Source organism: Talpa europaea (genome assembly GCF_964194135.1).
Source record: "Talpa europaea genome assembly, chromosome: 14".
In the NCBI taxonomy this organism is placed as follows: domain Eukaryota; kingdom Metazoa; phylum Chordata; class Mammalia; order Eulipotyphla; family Talpidae; genus Talpa; species Talpa europaea.
In genome coordinates this window covers 2,623,660-2,649,223 of record NC_140082.1, presented here as the reverse complement: position 1 = coordinate 2,649,223, position 25,564 = coordinate 2,623,660, and the positions used below count along the sequence as shown (strand labels likewise).

At 66.3% G+C, this 25,564-nt stretch overlaps 1 protein-coding gene across 3 annotated transcripts in view; it reads right to left on the bottom strand.

Annotated features, from left to right (window-relative positions):
• The window catches only part of NCOR2 (nuclear receptor corepressor 2), a gene marked incomplete at both ends in the record, with an annotated part of 110,011 nt that overhangs the window by 15,437 nt on the left and 69,010 nt on the right, over positions 1 to 25,564 (bottom strand). For 2 of the 3 annotated variants that reach the window (XM_084253004.1, XM_084253005.1), the window contains 13 exons: positions 506 to 804; positions 1,303 to 1,389; positions 1,720 to 1,860; positions 3,453 to 3,603; positions 6,138 to 6,241; positions 6,443 to 6,547; positions 6,695 to 6,797; positions 7,389 to 7,528; positions 8,355 to 8,510; positions 11,939 to 12,107; positions 13,021 to 13,141; positions 16,945 to 17,575; positions 20,681 to 20,828. In XM_084253004.1, coding sequence (XP_084109130.1) covers positions 506 to 804; positions 1,303 to 1,389; positions 1,720 to 1,860; positions 3,453 to 3,603; positions 6,138 to 6,241; positions 6,443 to 6,547; positions 6,695 to 6,797; positions 7,389 to 7,528; positions 8,355 to 8,510; positions 11,939 to 12,107; positions 13,021 to 13,141; positions 16,945 to 17,575; positions 20,681 to 20,828 — 2,355 coding nt within the window. Of the gene's footprint in view, positions 1 to 505; positions 805 to 1,302; positions 1,390 to 1,719; positions 1,861 to 3,452; positions 3,604 to 6,137; positions 6,242 to 6,442; positions 6,548 to 6,694; positions 6,798 to 7,388; positions 7,529 to 8,354; positions 8,511 to 11,938; positions 12,108 to 13,020; positions 13,142 to 16,944; positions 17,576 to 18,440; positions 18,492 to 20,680; positions 20,829 to 25,564 lie in introns of all 3 variants that reach the window. The other variant, XM_084253003.1, reaches the window with a different exon arrangement.

Genomic DNA, 25,564 nt, shown 5'->3' with positions numbered 1-25,564 from the left:
TGATCTTCTGCCACGGGCAGGTCTTGTGGGGTGTACTCTGCCGATGGGTGGTGGGACACGAGGGAGCAAAGACACTCAGGCTTGGGGACATCTGGATTTGAGATTCACATGCCACTGACTTGCTGTGTGACCCCAGGCCAATTGCTTGACCTCTCTGAACCTAAGTAACTCACCAATAAAATGGGGGCACTAGGGGAACTGTGTGTGAGCCCTGCTGTGAGGGCAAAGCCAAGTGGGGGCCCGGGGCTCGGGCTGCTCCTGGCCTGGAAGAAGGGGTCAAGCACACTGCCACCCAGCACCGCTCCCTGTGCAGGAGCCTCGGCAAGCGGCTCCCCCTCTGGCCCTCACTTTCCTTGCCTGAGAATGGGAGCGATGGGCACGAACCCCACAAAGCTGCGAGCACACCGAAGGGGATCTGGCACAGAAGCCAGGACAGGCACGGCCTAGGTCCAGCTACCAGCGGCCACGTGAGCCGGCTCAGTCCCTCCCGCCGGCCGTGCGGTACCTGCGTGATGGAGCCTTCCTTGAGCGGCCGCGGGGCCAGGGGCAGCTCGGGCGTGCGCCGGAGCTCCTCGCGCGGGATCTCGTGGATGGAGCGGCCGGCCTCCTTCACCGTGGCCACCAGGCCCTCGTGCGCCGGCTTCAGCTTCAGGGGCCCCAGGGCCTCCAAGGGCCGGGTCTTGTAGGCCTCGGCCAGGTCCCGCGGGGGCGGCGGGGGTGGCGGGGGCGTGCCCTCCCGCTTCAGGAGCTTGGCCTCCCGGCGCAGGTAGTCCTCCTGGGCCTCCACGTAGGACCTGGGGATCCCTGGGGAGCACAGGGCTCGGCTCGCACACCTGCCCGACTCGCCTGTCCTATTCTGGGGCCTCCGCACCCCACAGACTGGAGCCAGATGACCCGGGCTAAGACCCTCACTTGCCGTATGACCCCGAACCCCAGCCTGTCTCCCCACATGTAGAACGGGGCTATTTACTGGAATGCCTCGCCAGGTCCTGCGCGCTCGGGGAGAGGACATGGGGGACACGCCTGGCTTGCCATTGACCAGCTGGAGAAGTGGGGCGAGCCCTGCACCGCTCCGAGGTCCGCGCCCCTCAGAGGCCTCCACGGGACGATACTGAGCAGTGTCCGGGCCAGGGCCAGGCGCATGGCGGATGCGCAGAAATGCAGTTTACAGAGCGGAGAGTGGAGTCTGCTGTTTCCCACCACAGAAGAAACTACTGGGTCCCTGGTGCCACTGGCTCACGGGCTCTGGGGGTTTCCCTGCCCCAGCCAGGGTGCCGTGGGGTGCAGCAGGGCGGCTGGTACCTTGGGTGATGGAGCCTCGGATGTGTGGCTGCTCCTTGAGGTGGTGGGGGCTGTGTCGCTCGGCGGGGATGGCACGGCCCATGAGACCTGGGAACAGCCGTGGGCATCGTCACGAGGGCCTGAGCCAGACGGGCATGTGCCAGGGCCCCCAGCATCCCCCCCACCCCCATGGCCGTCCCCACAGCCCCAGGGACTGTGGCAAGTGGGTCTGGGCCTTGCCCAACCTCTGTCAGGGCCTCAGAGAGGCCAGTCTGGGTTTTCCGTTTGTGAAATGGGGCGAATCCCACGCCCTCCGCAGGGTGCTGGGGAGTGTCGCTCCTCTGTGGGGACACATGCACACACACACACACACACACACACACACACACACACACATGCCCTCCCGATGCCATGACCGCAGAGCTGAGCGGTGCCCACCTTCGATGCTGGCCGAGGAGATGGCCCGGCTCACGCGGCCTTCCATCATGTCGTAGGTGCGCTTGGGGGCGGTCGTCTCGTGGGCCGGGCCCGAGCTGCTCCTGCCGTCCTCCTTGGAGCACTGGCTCACGGACATGCCGCCTGCGACGGGACCACGCTCGCGGTGAGGCGCTGTGGGCGGGGCCCCACGCAGGAACCAGGGTAGCCTCCCGCCAGCCCCGTCCAGGGAGGCCGGCCTGAGGTCAGGGGCAGCTCTGCTGCGCCCTCCCCAGGGCGTCCGTGGCCCAACAGGCACCCACCCACCAGTCTCAGCCAGCCAGGGGCACCACGCCGACGGGACGGGGGGCCGCTTCCTGCACCCGAACCCCCACCTGCCGGCTGCTCTGTCGGTGAGGAGCTGTAGGCCTGACCCCACACAGCCAGCTGCTGGGGAGCAGAGGCAGGTAGCCCTAGAGACAGCCGCCACGCCCCAGGCTGCCACAGCCCTCCCCACTGCCCACTGCCCCAGCATCCTGTCAACGACCCTCACGCCCTCCAGAAGTGCATGATTCAAGCCCATTGTGCAGACAATGACCTTAAGACCTACAGACACTCAAGAACTGGTCTGGGGGCCCCAGCTGAGATGCACCCCGAGTTCCTGCCCACCACCCTTCGACTGCCAGCACCCCCATCAGCACCTCCCCTCCACCCCAGCATTCACGGGTGCCAGGGCCAGCGCTGGAGATGACCACCTGCCTCAGGTGGGAGAGGCGCGCGCTGAGCCTCCTCCACGTCCCTGGCCCAAGGAGAGGCAGTCGGGTGGGGGGGGGGAGGGCGGGCGAAGAGGACCGAGTGCCTGCTCCCCCGCTCAGAAGCAATTTAGGGCCCTGCAGCTGCCAGCTGCTAAAAGGGGCATCCATTAGCAGCTTTTATCTCCTTGCCCCAGGTGCCCGGGGCTGCCAGGAAATTCCACTCCTGGCTCAGCCCTCTCTTAACCCCTTCCCTTCCGTCGTCTACAGTCTGTGCCCGGAGCATCAGGGGGCTGGGCACTCAGTGGGGCCTGGGCCCAGGCTGGGGTTGGGGGTTGAGGGTCGCTCTTTGGTCACCCACGGCGTCAGCCAGACAGCACAGCGTTTCCCGAGTGCTAAGCTGCAGACCAGGGGGCCAAGTCTGGGTTTTGCTCTCTGAGATTCAGTTTCCCCACTACAGACCTGGAGCAGGTCGGCACAAGTATGATTCTCAGCTGCCAGGAGCTGGGCAGAGGGAGGAGGTGGCTAAAGCTGAGCCTGCCGTGAGGCTGGCATGGGAGGGCACACCACGGCCCTGCCTCCCATGAACCCCTTAAGGGCCCAACCCCTCCTCCCTGGGCCCGGGCCTCCCATACTGGAGGGCAGGAGGCGGCCATACGGAGAGACCACTGATGCCAGTGGCCTCCGCCCCCCCACTTTGGCCCTCAGCCCCTCGAGGCGGACAAGAAGGCATGGACTCCCCATTAGCCCTGAAAGAGCACGTGCTCTCCTGGCCAGCAGCAGAGACGCCCAGGCCGGGGGCGGGTGCTAGGCCAGGCGGGGTGGCAGGCTGCCCACCCACGGGCACAGCATTCCCCTCTGGGGTGGGTGCCCCGACAGCTCTGGGGGCGAGGGCCCAACCTCACTCCACGAGCCACCACTGTCTTCCCAGGCCGCGTCCGCCCTGGCAGGTCCTCCCTGGGTCTCCGTGCACCACCGGCAGGCGCCCGGGCTGGGGCGACTCACCCTCGTAGGACAGCACATGGCCCTTCTTGCCCTCGTAGATGACGTGGCCCTTGGGCAGGCCGTCCTCCCTGCTGCGGTCCAGGCGGCTCGGGCTGTCCTCACCCACGATCCTGGTGATGGCGCCCTTGTACAGGACATCAGCGGGAGTGCCCTGGGGCACAGGGGCCGGCACTCAGCACCACCACCGGGCTGTGCGCCTCCCACCCACGGGCACACACACTCGCACACGCACGTGCGGTGTCTCCCAAGCATGCCGTGCACGGGGAGGCGGGGTCCCCAGAACAGTCTCGGAGAAGACAACTGCACCGTTGTTCCCAAGGGCGGGCCCCCGGGCTCTGGGTGTGGATTTGCTCCTTGAACCCCGAAGCCCCCTTAAGGCGGGCACCACTGTTACTCAGGCCTCTCTCGGGGGGGACGCTGAGGCAGAGAGTGGTCAGGTGGCTTTGTCCAGGGGGCCTGGCCCCAGGGGTCTTCCTCCAACCCATCCTGGGTGGGTTTTACTTCCTCAGAGCCTTGACCTCCCACCAGTGGGGCCCCGGGCTCCATGTGCTATGCCGAGGGACACAGCAGGACGCAGGCCCGGGCAGGACCGCAGAAACCTTAGTTGTGACCGCGGGCTTCCGGACCTCGGCACCGCGATGAGTGGGGACGGTGGCTCCAGAGGGAGGGGCCCCCTGGGCACTGCACACGGCTCGACAGTGCCTCTGGGCTCCCACCTGCCCGCTGCCCCACCCCTGGGGGCACGGTCAAATGCATCCCAGAGATTGCCCAGAGTCTCCCAGGAGCAGAGCTGTCCCTGATTCAGAAACTCCGCCTTCCAGGGAGCCCGTTGGGGTGTCCGCAGGAGGAGCGAGGGCCCCGGGGACGGCGTCCTGCCTGGGCAGCTTCAGGCACTGAGCGTGGGGATCTGAACCTGAATCAAGTCAGGCTGCCGGGTGTGAACTGGCAGCTTTACCCACGAGTTGCTGTGTGTCATCTGTCAAGAAACTTTGCCTCTCTGAGCCTCGCTTATGCATTGACAAACCGGGGAGCACCTCCTGCCAACCGTTCTCCAAGGTGCCAGGCACAGACAAGCTGTCCCCAAATCCAGACGTCTCTTTTCTCTGTGATTCCAAGAGCTGATCCAAAGACACGGGGGCCTACTATGTGCCAAACAGAGCTCTGCCACCCGCGCCTCCCCCCCGGCCCCGGCTTGGATCCAGAGCCTGCTGCGAGGAGTGATGAATCCAGACGGGCCCCACAGACTTCCCAGAGCTCTGCTCGGGCCTGGGTACATCCAGGGGTAGACAACTGCCCTGGCAATGTCCAGCAGCCACGCACCATCAGTCCTGCCTTGAAGGCTGGCTGCCCGCACGCTGTGTGGACAGATGGCAGAGCTGAACGGGCAGGGAGCAAGGCTCCCAGCGGGGATGGAGACGCGCCTCCAGGGGGCTGAGGGCAGCCCACGCCCCCAGGAGCTCTTCTTGGACGAGGACAGACACCCAGCAAGACTCAGGGTCCTGCAGGACAACACCCCTCACAAAACCTGACGCCAAGCCTCTGGGTGGGGCCCGGGAACTTCCCCTCAAGGTGGGCAGGTGCAGGGAGCAGCAACCTCGTGGCCCCTGCTTGTCAGCCCCTCAGGGCTGGTAGATGTGTGTGGGTGCGTGTGTGGATGTGTGCACACGCGTGTCGGGGAGGGATGGGTGCCTAATTCATCACCAGCTGGCAGCCAGGTGACGAGAAAGCTTCACCCTCTCTGGCTCTGCCAAAAGCAATGGGAGGGATGTGAGTGACTGAGGTGGCCTGGGTACCCGGAAACGGGCAGACCATTGCCCAGAAACTTCAAGCATCACCCCTAGCTCCAGGACTCCATGACAATGATGCTGCTGAGCACACTTGGACAAAAGGGGAAACTGAGTCAGGCTCCCTGGCCACAAAACCCAAGTCCTGGGCTTCCTGGCTACATGACCTGAGGTTTACTCCGAGCCTGTCCTCCCATCTGTGAAATGAGCTGGCAGGAGTGTGCGCCAACGCCAAGGGTCTGTCTGGAAAAGTGAGATGGGAGCTAAGAAAGCAGGGTACTGAGGAGCCCCAGAATGGGTGGGGCTGCCTGAGGCCTGGGCTCAGGGGCCTGAAGGCCCCCAGCCCCTGCCAGGGGGCCTTGCACACCCCCGGACCACACTCCCTCTGGAGCCAGACCATGGTCAGGGTCAGCAGAGGAGACCTCTGTCACCTGAGTCACAGGGTGGGGTGGGGTGGGGGGGCTCTGTGACGGCCAGGCGGCACCACCAGGCTCAGCTCAAGTGCCCCCTGAAGGCAGCCGGGGGTGGGTGGGGGGGCTGCCAGCTGCCTCAGGGCCCTTGTGAACTGAATGCCCCTCCAGACCTCCTGCTGAGCCTCAGGCCGGATCCCACAGGGCTCGTCCCTGAGAGGCCACTGTCCACCCATCTGTGCATCCTTGGCAACCCTAGCGTGCTCAGCCCAGTGTGTGTCAGTGGACACTGAAGCCACCAGCCCATGCTCCCAGTCCAGCACAGGCCAGCGTCCCTGCTACCCGGCTCAGCACCCACACACAGGACCAAGGGCCACAGAATGGGCTCCAGTGCCCGACACCCTACCCACCTGGGCAGGCGGCCACAGGAGGACGGGCCGCCCACGGCTGCCCCGGCCTCACCCACCCCAGGCACGTCCCAGGACACCTACGTGGGTGATGGAGCCTCGATATGTGATGGGGCTCTCGGAGGGCACCCTCGTGCTGGGGATGCCCTTGGTGATGCTTCCTCCCGGCACCGCGCCCAGAGACGTGCCTGTGGGAACGAGATGCGGGGCTCAGGGGCGTCCGCAGCCCTGCCCAACCCCGCTGGGCCCCGGAGACCCCAGGCTGCCCTGGTGTCTGCTCAGAGATGTAGCTGATGTGGGGTAGGGGTGGGGTGGGGGTGTCCATCAGGAGCCAGGCTGCCAGTGGGGACACGGGCAGACCCTGGGCCTCATGCAGACTCTGCTCTCACCTCTCAGCACAGACGTCTCCTGGGCCGTGGGCACCCCCAGGCTCTCCGGTGGCCCGGCCTGGCCGCGCGGGGACAGCTGCTCCTGTTTCACTCCGCTGAAGGGCACTGGGGACAGGCAGGCAGTGAGCCCCCTCCCTCCCTCACATTTGCTCCAGGGCCGTTGGGGGCCTCCCAACTGCTTCCCAGAGTCCTGTGGACCCTGAGCCCCTCCCATCGGGCTACTGATTAAGGTGGGGCGGGTGAGAACCTTACCCAGCTTCTTGGGGTCCATGGCGAGGGGCAGCCCCATGGTGGCGGGGCCCACGGGAGCCTTGGCGTGCTCGGAGTATGGGACGTGGAGCTGCATCGTCCCTGACTGCGGGGCAGAGGTCAGGGGTCACACAGGGCCCATGGAGCTGCCACCACAGCCCCAGCCCAGCCAGCACCCGGACACCCCCTTTGACCAGGGCCAGAGAGCAGAGCCTGGGTTGGCAACGCCCAGGACTCGCCTCCCAGCCCTGCTGCCCTGCTGTGCCACGCTGGGTACGCTGCTGCCTCTTCTGAGCCTGGGCCCTCCCCGTGAGGTGCCACATGACCCAGTGCAGAGTGGGGCACAGAGCCCGCAGGTGGCCTGGGGAAAACTGAGACCGGGCCCTGTGCTTGACCTTGTACTTCACAGGAGGGGAAAACGAGGCACAGAGAGGTGAAGCAACTTGCCCAAGGCCACACAGCCCGGTGGCAGAATCATGTGCCTCACGGCCCCGCAGAGTGACCTCTGAGGCCCTGAGGGCCTGGGAAGGGCCCCAGCCAGCTCATCCCCAGTCCCTGGGTGCCTGTTCCCCACCCCAGGCATCACGGGCCCCAAAGCCCCCACTTCACAGGTGCAAAGACTGAGCCCTGAAAGAGGAAAGGGCCGTTCTCTGAGCACAGCCACACAGGAGCTCCTGGGGCTGCCCCTTCGGCTCACCTGGGGGATGAAACCCAATGGTCTCTCGAGGACGCTGGGGTGCTTGGTGGAGGAAATGAGGGGCGGCGGGTTGGAGATGGTGGGTGGACGAGGCAGGACAGGCCGGGCGCTGTCATGGAGGCCCAGGGGCAGCGGGTGACCTGTGAGGCACCAGTTTATCCATCATGGGCTTCCGGAAAGGTGGTGCCCCTGGAGACAGCCCTCTGGGCGGCCCCTGCTGCTCCCCCACCCCACCCAGGCAGCCCCGCTGCTGCCCTCCGGTTGGCCCCAGAGCTGCGGGTCAGACCCCACCGCCGGGGAAGGCTCCCTCCGCCCTGCCCCAGCCCCTTGTTCGCACCCGAAGTCCAACCCCCACGAGGACAGAAGGGAGTCGTTTCAGAAACGTCACACCCTCCTCCTGCCTGCACCTGCCGTGGCCCTCCACTGCCCCAGGACAAAGTCTCCACCCCCACATGGCTTCTGGGGTCCGGGACCTGGCCCCTGTGGTCTCCCCAGGCTCGCTGGGCAGTGAGCCGCCCGGCTTGGTTTTCTTGAGTCTCGCCCACTTGTCCCGCCTTCCACAGTCCCCGCCAGCCATGTCCTGCTCTGTCCCTCTGGCTCACCAGGCCGCTCAGCCCTGGGAATCAGCTCTGCTTAGGGCCTCTGCCGGCCACAGGGGCAGAGAGGGTCTGGACGCCGACCACTGCACCTGTGAGCCGCAGCCGCCTACCTCCACCCCCGGCTGCGCCCATCGCCCACTCAGCCTGCCCCGTCTCGGCCCAGGCGCCTCTTGTTGCTCCCTATGGCCAGCCCTTTCATCCCACACCTGCAGACTCCCCAACTCTCTGGAGCCCCTCCTCTCCCTCCACCAGCCAGCCACCCACACCCCCTCGGCCCCATCAGAGGCGAGCACTGGGTCCCCTGCCAGCAGCCGTGCCCGGCGACTGGGATGCAGGCTCAGCAGGCAGCTGAGGCTGGGCCACTCACCAGGTGGGGCGTAGGAGAAGGCTGAGGAGTCAGGGGTGTGCGGGGAGGCCTTGATCACCTCTCGCGAGGGCACGGGGAAGGGCAGGCCCGACGCCCAGCACAGTGGCTCTGCGGGCAGCTTCTGGCCCTCAGCTGCGAAGAACACCGGCTTCTCTGCTGGGGAGATGAGGCTGGGTGTCAGACGGGTGCAGCAGGCCTCAAAGCCCGGCACCCCGGCCGCCCTGGCCCAGGCAGGCCCTCCCTGCACCCTGGGCCGGCTTCAGGCTAGGCCGGGGTCCCAGTCACTGGTGACAGGGTCTGTGGCGCATGCCCCAGGCTGTGGGCGGGCAACGGCTCCAGCCCCTGTGACACTGCTCAGCGCAGCGTGTTGGGGGGCGGCTGGGGGCCTTGGTGGCCTGAGATGAACCTCCAGCGGGGGCCGGCGGATGGTGAGAGGGGCACAGAGGCAGGGGCCTTCCGTTACTGTCTACGGCCGAGCCGGGTCGCCTGTGGACAGTCCACGACAGTGGGCAGGCCGTGGCCTGGGTGGCGGGGTCGCGCTAGGGAATACCACCAGGCTTGTGTGCACACCTCAGCCAGCACCTCAGGCTGGCGAGGAAGAGATGGCACCAGGCCTACTTTATAGGGGGACAAGGGGTCCAGACACACCAGCAGGCTTGTGGAAGGGGACGGGATTACCCGCTGGACAGGCCCCTTGCCCTCCTGCCAGGCAGCACTTCCAAATAACCACAGGTTAACACAGGCAGGGCTCCCAGCCGGCCTGCTGCAAGCTTCCCATGCGCTCCCTCATCTCTCCTCACTGCACCCCACGAAGGCCGACCATACCCCTCTTACAGGCGGGGGAACTGAGGTGCATAGGGGTGCCGTCGCCTGCTCAGAGGCCCACAGTGGACGAGGCCTGCCCCTTGGCTGCCCGTGCTGCCAGGCGAGGAAAGCGATGGGCACTGGAGTCTCAGGCCGGGGCCAGCCGGTCCACGCAGGGCGGGCCAGGGCTGGGATCTCCTCCGCCGCCTCGCGCTCTGCCGAGATCTGTCCTACGCGCTGAACCTCGCCCGCAGCGCTGGTGTCAGGCTGGAGGACCAACCGGGGTGACAGGACCGGCGGGAAGCTGGGACGCCAGAAACTTCCAGCCCGGGACGGGCAGGGCAGGCCCGTGAGGGCAGCAGGGGGTTAGGGTGGATGTGCGACGCCTGCCCTGGGCACAGCAGCGGGAGCAGGTGCAGGTGCCGTGTTGCTCCCATTTCTCCCCTTGAGAGATGAAGCTGCCCCCAGGAGGGGTCACAGGCTCAGCGTGGGGCTCCTCACACTCCACCAGCCCCAGCAGGGGCGACCCACATATCTGCCAGGGCTGGGGGATCCCACAGACTCCGGGGGCCCCTGCAGCCCGGCTCCCCGGCCAGTGACACACCTGCAGCTCAGCTCTGGCGACAGTGGGGGGTTGGGGTAGGGGGTGGCCTCAGGCGCTGGAAGGGAAACTTGGGGCCAGGCCAAGCCAGGCAGGCGGCCGAGAGCCTGGAGACACAACTGGCCCCTGCAGCTGGGCCCGGGAGGCCGAGGGCCTGGCTGGGCTGCACTGCACCTCGGGGCCTCCATGGGGAGGCTCCTGGGAGCCCAGAGGCAGGGCTGGACCTCATGTTCACACACGTCTCAAAGGTGGTGCCGGTGCCGGGTGCCCCAGCTGCTGCAGGAGCCATGCCAGGAACCAGAGCCCTCGGCCGTGCAGATGGGCCACACGCCAGACTCTGGGCGGCTGGTGGTGGCTCGCCCTCTCCCAGGACAGGGCCCTGGCTGGTCCTGGGTGGTGCCGGCCGCCCAAGGGTGGCTCAACCTGCTCAGATCCAGCACAGGCACGGTGTTTGGGCCCCAGACATCTCCATGCTGACCACGGCCTCCACCCTCACCAGTGCCCAAGCCTGCAATGACCTCCTAGGTGCAGACCTGCATCTGTGCTGCACTCCCATCAGCAAGGCCCCTCCCACAATCACTGTGGCCTCCTCCATCTGCCTGCGAGTCCTTGCAGCCCTGACTCCAGGGCCAGAGAGAGCCCTCCTAAGTATAGATCACATTACACATGCCCCCCATACCCCAGCTTCGGCTGCACCTGAGAAAGCGTCCCTGCACTGGGGCCAGGCCCTGCACACCTTGATCCCCATTTTCCTCTGACCTCCTAGCCAGCCTGCTCCCCAGCCAGTGACACACCAAGCTTGTTCCCACCCCAGGACCTTTGCACCTACTGCTGCCTCTGCCAGGACTGTCCACCCACGACTGACGCCTTCTCTCCAGGATGCCCCGGCCCTAGCCTGCCCATCATTCACTCAGATTTGTTTCTTTTGTTGCATAAGCTACTCCAAAGGCATCCTGCTTCCTTTGGCACAGATGCTCCTTACTCCCCAAAATAGCAGGGACCATCCTGCTTACTACCTTGTGGGGCTTGGCAACTTCAGGCGTCCCACAGATGCCCCAGCCCAGCAGCCACGAGCCGCTGTGAGCCGGCCAAGAGGGTGCCTGTGAGGGTGGCGGTCAGGCAAGACTTCCCAGAACCGGCAAGGGCGGGCAGGGGGCAGGCCAGGTGATAGGGAGTCTGTCCAGCAGGCCCATGTCACTTGTGGGGAGCGTGAAGCAGTCCTCCTACAGAGACGGCCCTGCTCTTTGTCCTCAGACAGGCACGTAGCCCCACCCTCCAGGAGGGAGGCTCATGGCCGCGGGCCAGCCTGGCTTTCTAGAAAAGGAGAGATGTTGTACCCGAGGCAGGTAGGGAGGGGCCGGATGCACTGGCCTCTGGAGCCCAAGCCTGAGCTGCACCAGGCAGGGGAGGCGGCCGGGGAACTTCCTGGGAGCAACGTCAAGGTCTGCCAGAGGCTGACAGCACTCACTGCATGCCAGGCCAGTCTGGGAAGAGGGCCCCTCTGGGGACATGGGCTTGGAACTTCTTGGGTCCAGTGGGGCATGGAGCAGAAAGAGGATCTAGGGAACAAGGAACCATGCCCCGCCCATCTCCTGGCCTTGAGCTTCAAGTGGAGCAATAAAGTGTACCCCGGCAGGCACTGTACCCAGTTGCAATGCGCCCAGTGACCTCAGCATGGAATAAGGTCAGTGTGAGGGCTGGAGAAGCAGTGTTTCCTCCCCAGCCCCAGAGCGCTGCCAGCTGGGCACTGGGCCTCAGCTGCAGTTCTAGAAGCTCATGTGTGAACTGAGTCACATGGAATCAGCGGCTAAACCACAGACTGGCTTTCACCCACTCGCAACCCTTTGAAAATTATGAAAAGCTATCAATGTCAAGAAACCAGAAAATTCTAAATGACAAGATGGACTTTTGGCTTCTCTAGGAGAAAACCCCCAGGCCCAGGCTGCCACATGGAGATCTGGCTGCGGCCATTATGTGCCTATTTTAGAAAGAACACAAGTTCACTTGCAGTTTTGCTGCAGTCCCCACCATTCCCTACTGCCTCACTACTTCCTCTTTTATTATTCACTTTGTACTACAGGCTTGGAACTTACAACAGCTGCCCTGGACACCAATGTTCCTCACCCCGCTCAGCGGCCCCTCATTCCCCAGGCCCCTCCTGTCACAGGCACACACTTACCCTCTTTCTCGGCAGGAGGCGCAGGACTCCTGCTTTTGCCTCGAGGGCTGCTGCTGGGCTGCTGTGGGGTATCACTGTCTGGCTGCAGGTGCTGTGAAGGCAGCGGGGCAGGGGGAGCTGGCTTGGGAGCTGCATCCTCCCGGGGTGGCTCATGCACTTTGGTGACCTGCTGAAGGAAGCAGGGAGAAGTGAGTACCTTTGCAGGGCACTCAGGGCCACAGAGACCAGGGGAAGTCTACCAGGGCTCCTGCGTGGGCCCAGCCTGGAAACGGGGCACCAACATGGCCCAGGGCACCCGGCTTGGGAGACAGGGAAGGAGACTCCCCACAGAGCAAGTAGGGTGTGCCCATTTTAGCCGCCTGGCGGGGGACGGTGGATGTGAGGGAGCCTTCCCACCCCTTACCCTCCCTACAAGACCCTCCCCAAACCCCGAGTCCTTCCTGGCCCCCGAGAAACTGGGACTGAGAGCGACACCGGGCCTGGCTCACAGCACAGCCTGGCTGCCTGGTGCCCATCGCCCAGAAGCCCAGGTCCACTCAGTCTTCCGTCCAGGGCCCAGTCGTATCAGGGACCCAGCTGCAGCAGGGATGCCCAGGCCCTCCTGGGACAGGGACAGCTTCAGCAGGGGCCAGGGTGTCCCTCCAGGGGCTGCCCGCTGGGCCTGAGAAGCTTCCAGGAGGGGCGTCCACAAAGGACCTCACAATGACAACATGGGGCCCCCACCTTTCTTTCTGAGGTGCTGGGACGGCCAGGAGGGCTTGCTGCCTCCCCACAGTCCAGTGCCTGGTCTGGGAGCTCTGGAAAACCCTGGGCGGCTGGGGACAGGTGGCCCCAAGGGCGCAGCTTCAGAGGGACAGAGGCAGGAGCGAGGCCAACTCCCGGCCAGCCGCATCCAGAGCCCCACCCGGCAGGCCTGCGCCCGAGCCAGCCGCCTCATCTCCATGGGGATTGCTCCAGGAAACAGCGCCTGGAAGAGTCGGCCCAGGTGCGCCCCACCCGCCCAGCTGCGCCCTGGCCTGATCTGCTGTCTCTGGAGCAGGAAGGGAGGGGGTGGGCCGGGCCCCTCCCGGCAGGGCACTCACGATGGGGGGGATGGCGGCGGCGCGCTGCTTCAGCTGCTTCAGGTCCAGGGGCTTCTGGGGCGAGGCGCTGGCCCTGGCGTCGTTGGTCGGGGTGAGGAGGCTGGGGCGCGGAGACAGCAGCCTGGGGGGACATAAGCGCCGGCTGTGGCTCACATCTGGCCTCTCCAGCCCTGGCTCCATGCTGCCTCCTCAGGTCCACACGGGCCCTATGAGGGGCAAAACCCCCCGCTGCCCCAGCCCAGAGGCCAGGAAGCCAGGACTAAGGATTCCCGGGGGTGGGGGGTAAGGGAGGCCCCAGAGAAGCCCAGCCCATGACCCCGCAGGCCAGGAGCCAAAGCCTCAGCCAGATAATATTCACCCCCAGATGAGCTCCTGAGGTGCCAGGGCTGGGCCCTGAGCGTGGCGCTGAGTGGACTCCACTCTTGGGAGACAGGGTTGGGCGCGGTGCAGCCTCTTAACCAGAATGCTACGTAACCGGGATCCGGCCTGTGCACTGAGAAGCTGAGGTGAGGGGGCAGGACTGGAGGGCTGGGGTGTTGCCTCTGTCAGGAAGGCTTTGGGGATTTCTAGAATGCCCAGCACTGGGCACCAGCCTGGCCATGATCCCCTTGTCTCCCCGCCGGCACGGGTCCCAGACAGGTCCTGGGTCCATCCCAGCCCCTAGGCCACACGCTGGCCCCATGCGGCTCGACTCCCTCCTGTGACCTGCTCGTGCTGAGCCCAGGGGCTGAGCCTGGGGTGCACGGAGTGGACGCAGGGGCTAGTCTGCACCCTTGGGCACCAGAGCCAGAAGCCAGGCGGTGTACGCGAAAGGTCTGGCCCCCGCATGAGCCAGAGCTGCCCCGGCCGACACCACGAGCAGGCAGCAAGTCACAGCCGCTGCCCCGGGGAAAGCCAGGACACTGCACAGGCCGCCATACAGCGGCCAGGGAGGGGCAGACGCGTGACCTCGCCCCCACAGGAGGCCTCAGGGACCAGTGCCACGGGCCCCCGTCCCCTGCCCGCAGCCGCCACAAGCTCAGCCGAGCGGAGACAGACGCAGCATAGGGGGCTCCTATGCGGGCCGGACCGAGGTCGGCCTGACTTCTGCGTGTGCCACGGTCCGCCCGGGCACCGGCCGCCCCCTTCCCTCCCTCGCCGAGCCCAGCGGCACTCCCAGGACCACCCCGGGACCACTCCCAGAGGCTTCCTAGAGCTTCTGCCCTTCCTGGTCCTGGGATTCAGCCCAAAGTCACCCGCTGCCCCCCCTCCCCCGCCTCACCCAGTCCCAATCCCTCCCAATTACTTATCACCCTCCACGCAGACCAGCTGCATCCACAAACGTCGACTTAAAAACAAACAGGCCGCAGCCCCTGTGCAAACAGTCCGCAGAGCCCGGGCTTGGCCGCCCCGCCACAGGCGGCACCTGGCCAGAGATGCGCCCCACAGAAGTCATGGTGAAAGAGCAGGCGGCGCTGCCCCATGGAACGTGGGCCCCCACACGGCGGCAGCTGCTCCAGCCGGGAAGCAATCAGCCACGACACCGGCTCCAGTGTGGGGGAGCCTCAGAAGCCGACAGGGGCGGTGGGGGGGCGACCGAGGCCCGGCGACCCTGCGCACTCCCGCAGGCAAGTCCAGAGACAGACGCGGACAGTGGACCCGGGGCCGGGGCCGGCGGGTGGCTGCTGACGGGCGCAGCGTTTCGCTGCAGGGTCATGGGAATGCTCTGGAATTCAGTCGTGACGATGGGCTCACAGCTGTGCGTGGACGGCATCTCCCATCTCGTCGCACACACAGTGCCCTTCAGTGTCACCTCCCGGGAGGCTCCCCGCCCCCGCTGCTCCACCACTGCCCCCCGGTCTTCCCGAGCCCCCCTCATCTCACTCACGCAGTCACTTGGCTTCCCCAGTGGTCCAGCTCCGTGCTTGTCGCTTTCACGCGCGTGCAAGTGCCCTGGGGCCCAGGGGCCAGGCGTCCTGAGCCTAGCACGGCGCCTGGCACACACAGGTGCCAGCCAGCCAGTTACAGAAACTGCTGTCACAGCTCATTCACAGCCCAGAAGTCCAGAAGCAGCCACACTCCAGCCTCCCGCACCCCCAATGGAGCGGGGAGGGGGGGCGTCCACTCTTCACTACCCACATGCGTGGGCCCAGCAGCCGGAGGCAGATGACCGGGCACTGAGTCTCACCATGAGCCCTCTTCCGAGGCCACCCTACCACCCCAGTGCCAGGCACCTTCTCTGGGAACTGGAAGGGGGAGGGCAGGCAGACTCAAGGCTCTGTAATCAAAGACACCATCTCTGGTGCTTGGCCAAGAAAACTCCCAGGCAGAGCTGCCCAGCAGAAAGCGCCGGAGACCGAAAGTAGAATCCACCCAGGCAGGGGCGAGATGAGCGAGGGGCACTCTTGAGTGCGTGCAGGGGCACACGGTTCACCACGCTGGGCGGCCAGGCGGGAAGAGGACAGTGGGCAGGCGGCCAGGGCCAGGGGTCGCCCTGCCGGTCCTTCCGGGAGGCCAGGGCTGCCAGGCCTGCTCTGACGCATCTCGTCTGCGTCCCTGGGCGCCCGCCTGGCCCTGGCCCCGCACAGCCGTGGCCGAGGGAGGAGAGAGCAAGCGATGGCGGGCTGCCAGCCAGGAAGAGGTCAGCAGGCTGGCCTGGGTCCAGCCTCACCCCGCGGGCGGGGGACCAGCTTCGGTCACACGGGGCATGACAGACCAGGTGTCCTGACTCCCAGCCCAGGGCTCCTGCTCCCCAGGGATTGAATGCTGGACACTCAGGCAGGAAGGATGGACGGAAGCCAGACCCAGCTGGGGGAGGGACACGTCCCTGGTGGGGCTAGTGGGGGAGGGGCTGGCAGGAGCCTGCAGGGCATCCGGCCTGCCACAGAGTTCGGGGGTGGGGGGCTGATGGGGTTCAGGTCAGGCCTCCAGTTCTCCAGCCAGGGCGGGCCAGGGTCCCCAGCACAGCCCCCGGGAGGCCGCCTGTCAGCGTGGCTGCCCCATGAGGTCAGCATCCTCCCGCTGAGCGAAACGTGTTTCCATGACTGTCCCTGCAGCCAGCAGGGCGGGGTGGGGAGCTGCCCGCCCTGACCCCATTACCAGGCCAGGACAGCGCATGAAGGCTAGACGGCTGGGTGAGCTCAGGATCTCTGCGGCCCCAGAACCTGCTGGCCAGGCCCCTGCTGACCACAGGGCCACACAGCACCCCGCTCCTTATACCCACGGGGAGGCGCCTGCAGGTGCGGCCTCCAGGGCCCCCGGACACATGGACGATGGGGCCGCATCCTTTTGTGGGGCTCGTGGGGGCCCAGAAGATTGAACAGACCCGGTTTTCACATGAAACGCTCGCAAACGTGCTGTTTTAACAGCCGCACGGTGAACCCGGGGGCAGGAAACCTTCCTGAGTGAACGTGCTGGATCCGAAAGTCAGATTTTCCTCCCTCTCCTCCGCCCAGACTCCCCGAGACGCAGCAGAGCGCGTCAGACCGCGCTGTTTTCAGTCAAAATAAAGATGACCCGGAGCTCCAGCCTCTCCGGAAAAGGAGCCTCGGGCTGCCCAGATGTGAGCGGGGGAGGGGGTCCACGCAGCACCCCGCGAGCAGCTGAAAGCAGGGAGCCTGGTCCTGGCCAGGGAGCATCCGGGACCCTCATGCACCGGAGAGGAACCGCCCGCGATCCCTGGAAACTGCCACACGCCCCCTCGAAAGCCACCAGCCTTAGGCCGACCTCCACGACCTCCGCTGGGCCACGGCAGCCCCGCCCCGGCTTGGCACACGCTTCAGTCCTCAGTGCCTGGAGGACACAGGCGGCCGCCTCGGGCCTCCTCAGCCATCGCCCACCCCTCGCCGCTTCACCGCTGGTCAGCCAGGCCGTCTCCCCACCCCCGCCAGGCCTCCGGGCGGCCACCATTAGTCCGCGCTCCACGGGTGTCCACTGCCCACTCACCTGTTCTTGTCGCCCGCCTCGGGCTCGTCCACCTCGTCGGCGCTGCAGGTGGCACTGGAGTCGCTGTCCTGGGGGGCACCCGAGCCCTTGGCTGCAGGGGCTTTGGCCGCAGGCCCGCCGCCTTCCTTGCTCTCCGTCTTGAGCGCCCCCTCGGGTGCAGCCTCGGCGCCGGCCCCCGCACCCCCCCTGGCCTTGTCGGGCCCTCCCTCCTCCGCAGGCTCCTCCTTGCACCCACTCTCGGCCAGCTCTGTGGGGGGCGCCTCCCCGGAGTCTTCCATCTTGCCCACATCCAGGGCCAGCTCTGGGGCCACGGGCGGCTTCTGCTCCTCCCCGTCTTCCACTGGGGTGGCCACGGCGGCCTCTTCTTCCTTCTCCTCTTTGGGGACCAGAGGAGGGGGTGCGGTGGGCGACGGGGAAGCAGGAGGGGGTGTGGGCAGACCAGTGGCCTCAGGGGCAGCCGCGGGCTCCGTGGGGGCCGGGGTGTCCTCGGGCGGGGGGGTGGGGGGCTCTGCAGGCGGTGCGTCGGGGCCTGGGGCGGGCGTAGGCTTCGGCCCGTTCTGTCCCGTGTCCTTTGAGGCCTCGGTGCGGGGGGAGGGGACGCTTTCCGTGTCCGAGCTGTTGTTGACCGCGGCTGTGGGGGGAGAGCAAGGAGGGGTGAGGACTCCCAGGAACAGGAGCAGCCCCGGCCTCCCCGACCGGCACACCCGGCTCTGGGGAAGAAGCTCAGGGGGGCTGTGGCCCAAACGGCCCTGAGGCGCCCCCACATGGCCCCCCAGGCGGAGCCCCCCCAGTGCCTGCTCTCATGGCTGCCTTCTCCCGGGTCACTCGGGAGCCCACAGCCTCACTGACATTCCAAGCCAGGATGCTGGAGGCCGGCACCCCCAGAAGCAGACCTCAGGCAGCCAGGGTGAGGGCCCTCGTTCTGCGGGGAGCTCCATGTTCTCATGAGAGCCCCTACCCCTCACCGGTGGCTGGCCGGAGAAAACTCAGCACCCCTGGCTTCCCATCTGCAGAACGGGGAGCGGCAACTCCCATCCGCGGGTGAACGAGCCAGGACGGGCCAGCACAGGTGAGGCCGGGGCCCCTGTCCATCAGGGGCAGGACGCCCACGGCTGGCCCCACACTACTTCCCACAGGCCAGAGACACAGCGGGTGCACGGGACAGGGCCAGGGACCTGGGCCACGGGCCTGGCTCTGCAGCCTTCAAGCCACTGCAGTGATTAGGCTGGGTCACCACCGCCCCGTTCTCAGTAAAATGGGGGCACCTGAAAACCCCACACTTGCTGTTGGGGAAATTAAGCCAGGTAAGAGTCACTGGTGTTGAGTGTACCAATCTGCGGGGGAGAGCCAGGGAACAGCATGGGGAACAGACCCTGCACTGGGACGGGGGGCAGAGGCATGCTCACAGAGGTGGGGCCCTCGCAGAGGACAGTGATCTCAGGGTGCCCCCCGGCCCGGCTTCGTTCCCAACCCCAACCAGACGTCTGTGTTCATACCTGGGCCGCTGCATTCCCCTCGGGGCGCCTCGTTCCCAGAGGCGTGTGAAGCTGGAAGGAAGAGAGCAGGGTCAGAAGGCAGCGGTGGGGAGGGAGAAGGTGGGTGTGGCCGGGAGACGGCAGCCAGCTTGGGGGCTCTGGGGCTCTGCTGGTCAGTACCCGCCCGGTCCGGCCGATCCTCATGCCCGGACCCTCCTACTCCGGTCACAGCAGCCCCCAGTGGCCTGAGCAATGCCCGCACCGGGGTGGCCTCGCGTTCCTGGCTCTCGGGGCCCTGGAGCAGGGTGCTGGCCCCTGAGCGGGGGAAGGCCTTTGGGTGGCGTGCCCCCACCTCACCCGCAGACACACAGCCAGGCCGTGGGCTTGCAGGGGCTCCAGACGAACATCCCTCTCCCTTTGCTGTCCCCACTGCCCTGCCTGGCCTGTCCGCCTCCCACCTCCCTTGCAGGCCCGAGCAGGGCTGTCCCTTTCACAAACAACCCAGCAATAGCAGCACAGGCTCCTGAGGAGCGGGGTCCGTGCTGGCACATGGAATCCTCAGGAACCCCCAAGCTGGGGCCATCCCCCTGTCCAGTGTGCAGATGAGGAAACTGAGGCACCATGAGGCGGAGACACATGGGCTGTGCTGCTCGGGAGCAGGGCGGCTGACCCGGCATCCGGGCTTCCCGGCCCACCTGCCCCCCCGCCGCCCCTCCCCTGCTCACATGCAGACACATGGGGAGAGGGAGCCGAGGTCCCCCCAGAGGCGTAGCCCACACCTCAGCTGCCTGTTCACCGTGTGGAGCTTAACGCTGGGCTCTCCCGCGAGAGGCTGCTCTGCACCGGGAGCTCCAAGGCGAGTGAGGCCTGAGGCTTCATAGGGGCTGGGGCCCCCCAGACATTTCTGACTCAGTAGGTCTGGCCGGGGCCCGAGAACCAGCCCTTCTAACAAGTTTGAATCCCGGTCAATCCCTCTCAGGCCAACTGTGCTACTCGGCCTCCGTTTCCTCCTCTGGGGAGGGGGCACAGCTCCTGCCCCCCAGGTCCCGAGGACGATCCCAGGGACACGTCTGAGGCTGCCGTCCTCATAACCATCATGGCCGCTGCAAACACGGAAGGAAAGGGGCGCTCCTCCCACCCCTGAACTGACTCATTTCCAGCCTGAAGCCTCCCGGGAGGGGCCCGGGCACCGGGGCTGTTTTTCCCAGATGGTTCCACTGGGACACCCTTGGGCCCTAACCCAGAGCATCACTCCCCTCCCCATGTCCCCTGTAGCACGCGTGCTGGGCAGAGCCCCGGCCTCCGGCCACACGACACCCAGGTGCAGGGTCTCCCCCGCCCGGAGCGGTCTCCCCCGTGGCTCGGAGCCCCAGGGGGGCCTGCAGGTCCCAGCTCCGGCCAGACCAGCCCCCACCCAGCAGAGAAGGGCCCTCCCTGCCGAGCCCGGGCGACACAGCCCTCCTTCAGGCAGCTTCTGTTCGGCTTTAATGCCGAGCCGACCTCGTCTTCCTGACCCCCAGCTGCAGGCCGGGCGCCTTCCCCGGGCCCTCCCTTCTCCCGGGTCCTCTCCGTTCCCGACAGCGAGGACCACAAAAGCGTGCAGCTCCCGTCGGACGCTGGCCGGCCCTCCAGCCTAGCCGACGTGGGGGAGGCAGGAGCCGGCGAAGAGGCCGGACTCAGTTCTCCACTTGAGACAACAGTGACCGAGCGGCCTGACTCCCCGTCTCCACCAGGAAGCAGGGTTCGGGTGGCAGCCATGCTGTGGGCTGCCGGGGCTCATCTGCACGCCTGGCTGAGCCGGGGTGACTCACACCTTCCTCCCCACGTTGGCAGGAGCTCGGGAGCTTAGGGCGGACAGGCAGACAGGGACAGGAAGGAGCCCCAGGCAGGTGGCAGGGGAAAGAAGGCTCCATTTACCAAGAACTTGAGCTGGGGCTGCTCTGGGCCAGGCAAGAGCAGGAGAGACAGGGATGATCAGCCCAGCAGCGGCTGGGTCTTCGGGGGCAGGGGCTGAGCCCAGGAGAGGGAGATGGGTGGGGGGCAAAGGTGGACTAACTGGCGGGCGGGAGCATGGGGCCTGGCACTGGGCAGCTGCACCCGGGGACAGAAGCCAATTAAGACTGGAACTGATCTCTCCGCCGCCATCAGCACCACCACGCCCCCCGCCCCCACCTCGGTCTCCCCTTAGAGGCGGCCAATCCTCTCCCAGGAGGATCCAGACGTCTCAGGTCAGTTCGGCCCCTGCCGCCCGCCAGCCTCACCTTCTGTCTCCTCTGCCATCTCCTCCTCGTTCCCGCTCACGCCCGACGCCTCCATCTCTTCATCCTCCGCCACCGGCGGGAAGGCCGCCTCCTCGCTGGCGGCAGCAGGCACTTTCTTCTTCTTCCTCCGGGCGTTCCTCTCCTTCTCCTAGGACGCCGGGACGGCAGCAGGTCAGGGCCTGGGCAGCCAGCCGGGAAACCCCCGTGCCTGAGTCCTCGCAGACGTGACGTGACAATGGTCACTCCAGCGCGGGGCGGGCCAACCCGCTTACCCACAGAGGGAAGTGGCCGTGACACCCGTGGGGCGAAGCGAGTCCAGCCAAGGGGCAGCGAGGCCCGTGGCCACCCACGGCAGCTGACCAGAGGGCCAGCGAGCGGGCCTGCCTCACCGCGACCTCAGCAGCTCCACGCTGCGAGAGAACAGTTGTTTAAAGCCGTCGTGTGTGATGCTTTGTTGTAGGAAACAGGAAATGAACAAGCATCCCTGCACTATCCCCCCAAAACCCTAGAAGAGAGGGGCCCACACCAAAGTGACATACAGCTGCTCCCTACGGCCTGGCTGGGACGGGCCTGGGGGTGCCCAGGCTCCGGGCCTTGCCCAGGGGTGGGGGCGCTTTCTGAGCTGCCTTCTTCCTGAGCAAGCAGCGGTCCTCAACCCCGGCTCTGCCGCCCAGGAGGCCGGGAGGAAAAGGGAAATGTCTGCCCATTAGTCACGGCCTCCTTCACCCATGCTCGGCGAGGCCGCAGCCCGGCCCAGTGACCACCCCCACCAGGCCCTGCCTGCCCCCAAGGAGCTCTTCTCCCGAGCCCCGCTGCAGCCCAGAGGCTCAAGCAAGTTGTGTGGCGTGCGGCTTCTGTGGGTGCGGCTGAGGGAACCCCTTCTTCCCCAATCTATTTTCAGCAGACTGTGACTCTCTGGAGCTTGGAGCTGGGTGAGCGGGGGACCAGCTGCGGGGGGTGGGGGCCAAGGGAGCTCCGGAACACTCAGAGCCTCGGAAGGAATCGAAACAGGAGATGCTGGTGACCCTGGCGCGCTCGTGAGCACCCGCCACGTGCCCGGCCCTTTCAGGGGCTCATGACAAGACCTGCACACGGCTCTGCCCACTGCTCCTGGCTCCGAGCTCTCCAGGGGCTCCCCAAAACCCCTGAAATCACCCCAAGTCCTCCTCCTCACCAATCCCCACCACGTAGCCTGGCCTCTGCCCACCCCTCACCCCCTTGGTGCCGCTACTAACACAATGCCCTCCTAATGCAAAGCCTTTCACGGCCCTGGCCACAGGGCCTTTGCACGGTTGCTTCTCTGCCTGGACATCCCTCTCCCAGGGACCCGTGACTCACTTCCACCTGGGCAGCACCCAGACATTGCCTTCAGAGAGGCCTTTCCTGCCACGCATACACGGCCTCTTCACACCACAATCTGAAACGATTTCTGTGTTAATCTGCTCCCCAAACTAGACCTAGCCCCTCAAGGGCCGGCGTCGGCCTGAGTGCGGCAGCTGTCCTCCCTGTGCGCTCGGGGCAGTGCCCGGCACGGAGCAGGCGCCCTGGAACTACTTCCTTGGATGGACACTGGCTCAGAACAGCAATGATGCCTGCCTAGACCGCGCGTCTCAGGAGCGAGGGGGTCCAGGTGGAATGCAGGACCTTCTGCCTGGACCATCTCTCTTTGTGCGCTGACAGAGCCTCAGGCGGAGGAGACAACAGGGTAAAGCAAGGCAAGGCGGGCCCTGGCTGAGCCGTACAGACCAGGAAACAAACACAGAAGCGGAGCCCCAGGGCCTGGACTCACAGACGGGAGAGAAGGGTAACTTCGGCCATCGGGAGGGGGAGGGAAGCCCTGGGAGCTCTGATGCCAAACGTTACATAACTCTGGGACGAGCTCCGCCCGCCCGCCACTCTGGCTTCCTGCTGACCTCGCCCGCTGCTAGGCAGGGGCCAGACCTGGTGCGAGGCAGGAGGGGGCACCCACTGACCCTCTGCTCCTGCTGCTCCCTCCTGCCCTAGCCGAGGGCGACACGTCTTCCTGAACTCGAGATGGGCCGGGGCCAGAGGTGGCTGCGCTGCTTTAGAATTCACAAGGACCTGCCCCTCCTGGGGCCCCGGGGCACGGGGGGAGGGCAGAAGGAAGAGGTCACCGAGTCAGCCCTGTCTCAAGAGCCTGCTTGCATTCTCTGGTGTCGGGGAGCTCGCCCCTACATCGCCGGTGGCGACCACCAGGGCGGAGGGACCCTGTCTGAGCCCCTCTCCCCACGATGGGTCCCAGCTCTGCTCCTTCGAGGCCCCCAGACCAGCCTCGCCGTCCGCTGCGCCCTTGCTCTTTCCACCAGTGGCTGCCAAGCCCACCTATCAGCCTGCGCAGAACGTGGCCCGCAGCCCCGCTCTGGCCCGCTGCGTGTGGTCACCTTCCAGTGAGTTCCTGCCGCCACACCCAGTAACAGGGGAAGGGCCCAGGAGCTGCCACAAAGAGGCACTCCCAGCCCCCTGCGCTCCCCAGGCCCCAGCTCCTTGTGGCCGCACGGCCCTCACCCGAGGCCTGGCCGTGGGCGGCCTCGGGACCCGCTGTGTGAACATTCAGGGTGGGAGGGAGGACGCGAGGTCGCTAAGGGCTTCAGCTACTTTTCACTGGGACCAGAATCACCTTCTCTGACACCGGCACCGCCCACGAGTCCAGCCCGGCGGGGTGGCCCACAACGACCCGCTCTGTCCCCTGGAGAGACTGTCGGCAGGGAGCCCCGCCTCACCACACCGGGGCACCTGCCGCCGCTCCCTCATACGGCGGGAGCTCCATAAAGGTCTGCGAACAGGAGGACGCCCCCAGCACGTACTGAATGCCGCCCGAGCGCCTGGCACTGCCCTTTACAGAGACAGCCCCTCCCCCGCGCAGCCCTTGGAGGGGCGTCGCGCTTCGCTCCCACCCTGGAGCGAGGAACCCAAGGCGCAGAGCAGCGACACCACGGACCTGTGGGCACGTTCAGGAAATGGCAGAGCTGCGGGGAGCCCTCTGCCCCGAGCCTGCCCCCACCCTCTAGGAGCTGCCTCTCTGAACTCAGGGGTGAACCAGCCCACCTCTCCGTCAACTCCTGCGCAGGCAGGCTCCACACCCAACTCAGAGCGCGGCGAGCTCCCCGCCACCCCCCGCCCCGCCATGGCCATGGCCACCACCACGGCCACCGGGGCTCACACTTGCCCATTCCATTCTGAGTTCCCGTCATCCCACAGCCTGTGGCAGCAGGGCATTCCCGCTTCACAGGCGGGGAAACTGAGGCACCAAGCAGCCATGCTGCTTGCCAAGGCCAGCAGCTAGGGAGGGGCAGGCTCCGGGTTTGAACGGGGGTCTCTGGGCCCAGATTCCTGTGACTGGGGCTCCTGCTTGCATTGGTTAGGGGAGGGCCCCTCATGCCCTTGAGAAAGAAGGGGGTCAGTGGCAGCCTTACAATAAAATCACGGCAATGACGTCACCACTGAGCTGGGAGCCAGGGCAGCTCTGAGCACAGTGCCCACAAGGCCCCCCAGTACTGGGATGAGGGCCCTGATGACTCCGCCACTTTATAGAAGAAAACAGAGCTGGGGTACTGGGACGCTGGCACCTGACCCACATTCACCCCCAAACCAAGCTGTACGATCCACCTTGCTGGGGGCTCTGGTCCTCCAACCCAGCTTGGGGGTACCTGGGGGCTCAGCAGGGCCATGTCCTGGGGCAACCTGGAAGGTGAGGCGTGGGGCCCTACAGGCTGACAGAGGGGGCGCCGACACCCCACAAGCCCACATGTCTGCTTCCATGGACGCCGGCTGGAGTGGGGGTGGGTGGAGGGGAGGAGAGGGGAGAAGGGGGTGGGGGCAGCGGGAGCAGGAAGAGATCTGCCCGGGGCGCTCCTTAGCCCTGTGATGCCCCACGGGCTGCCCTGGCTTGGGAGCCTCGGCCCTCACTGAGCCTTCCTCCCTGTGGACAAGAGGGTTCCGGAAAGCCTGGTGCACCAGGAGCTGCCTGAGCACCAGGGACAATCCCGGGGCATCTGAGCAGCGGCTGAGAGGCAGAGGGCGTGCTGGGCTCAAGGCGCAGACTGGGCCGGCAGAAGCCCGAGGGCACAGGCCTGGGACAGTGCCCCCTGCAGCCCACATGGCCAAGGGGCGTGTCTCCCTCTGGCCTGTGCTGGTGCTGCGTGGCCTCAGCGCCTGCTTGCCCTCTCCCGGCCTCTGCACACGGCACAAGGGGGCGGTTCAGCACTGCCTTCCAGGACAGGCTGCGCGTACTCCAGACCCCAAACAGGAGCCTGTGTGGGGGCCGGAGAGCAGGGGCTCCAGGAGAGGAGAGCCGTGCGTCCTCTCCTGTGCCTTCCTGTCTATGAGGGAGCATGAGGCTCCACAACTGACAGCGAGGGGTTCAGAGCCCAATTCAGCTGCTGAGGAGCCTAGCTGAGCCTCAGTTTCCCCAGTCCTGGGGGGGACGCTTGGCAGGTTGCAAGTGTGCCAATAAGGAGAGAGGAAAGAAAAAAATGAAAGAAGCTGAGGCCGCCCCCAAACGGCCCTCGCTTCCCAGGAACAGCTGTGGAGGAAGCGGGCGCTCCATGGAGACCATTTACACGCTTGGCGAGGCCAGCCCGCCCCTTCTGCGCTCCCGGAGGAGGGAAGGCCTGGGCCTCCCCTCGAGCTCCCGGGGGCCAAGGCCAGCCGGGCCTGTCCTTCCCTCCCGAGGCGGCCCTAAGACTGCGAGGTCCGGCCGGGTGGGGGGACACTCGCTCAGGGCTCACATGCCTGTGGGTCTTCATTCCAATGCTCTGACTGCCTCAAATCCCTGGTGAGTCAGGGCCTGACCCCACACTCCAGGCTCCCGCCTCCACGCCCAGCCGCATTCAAGGCCCCCAAGGTGTCTGATGAGGAGCGCTG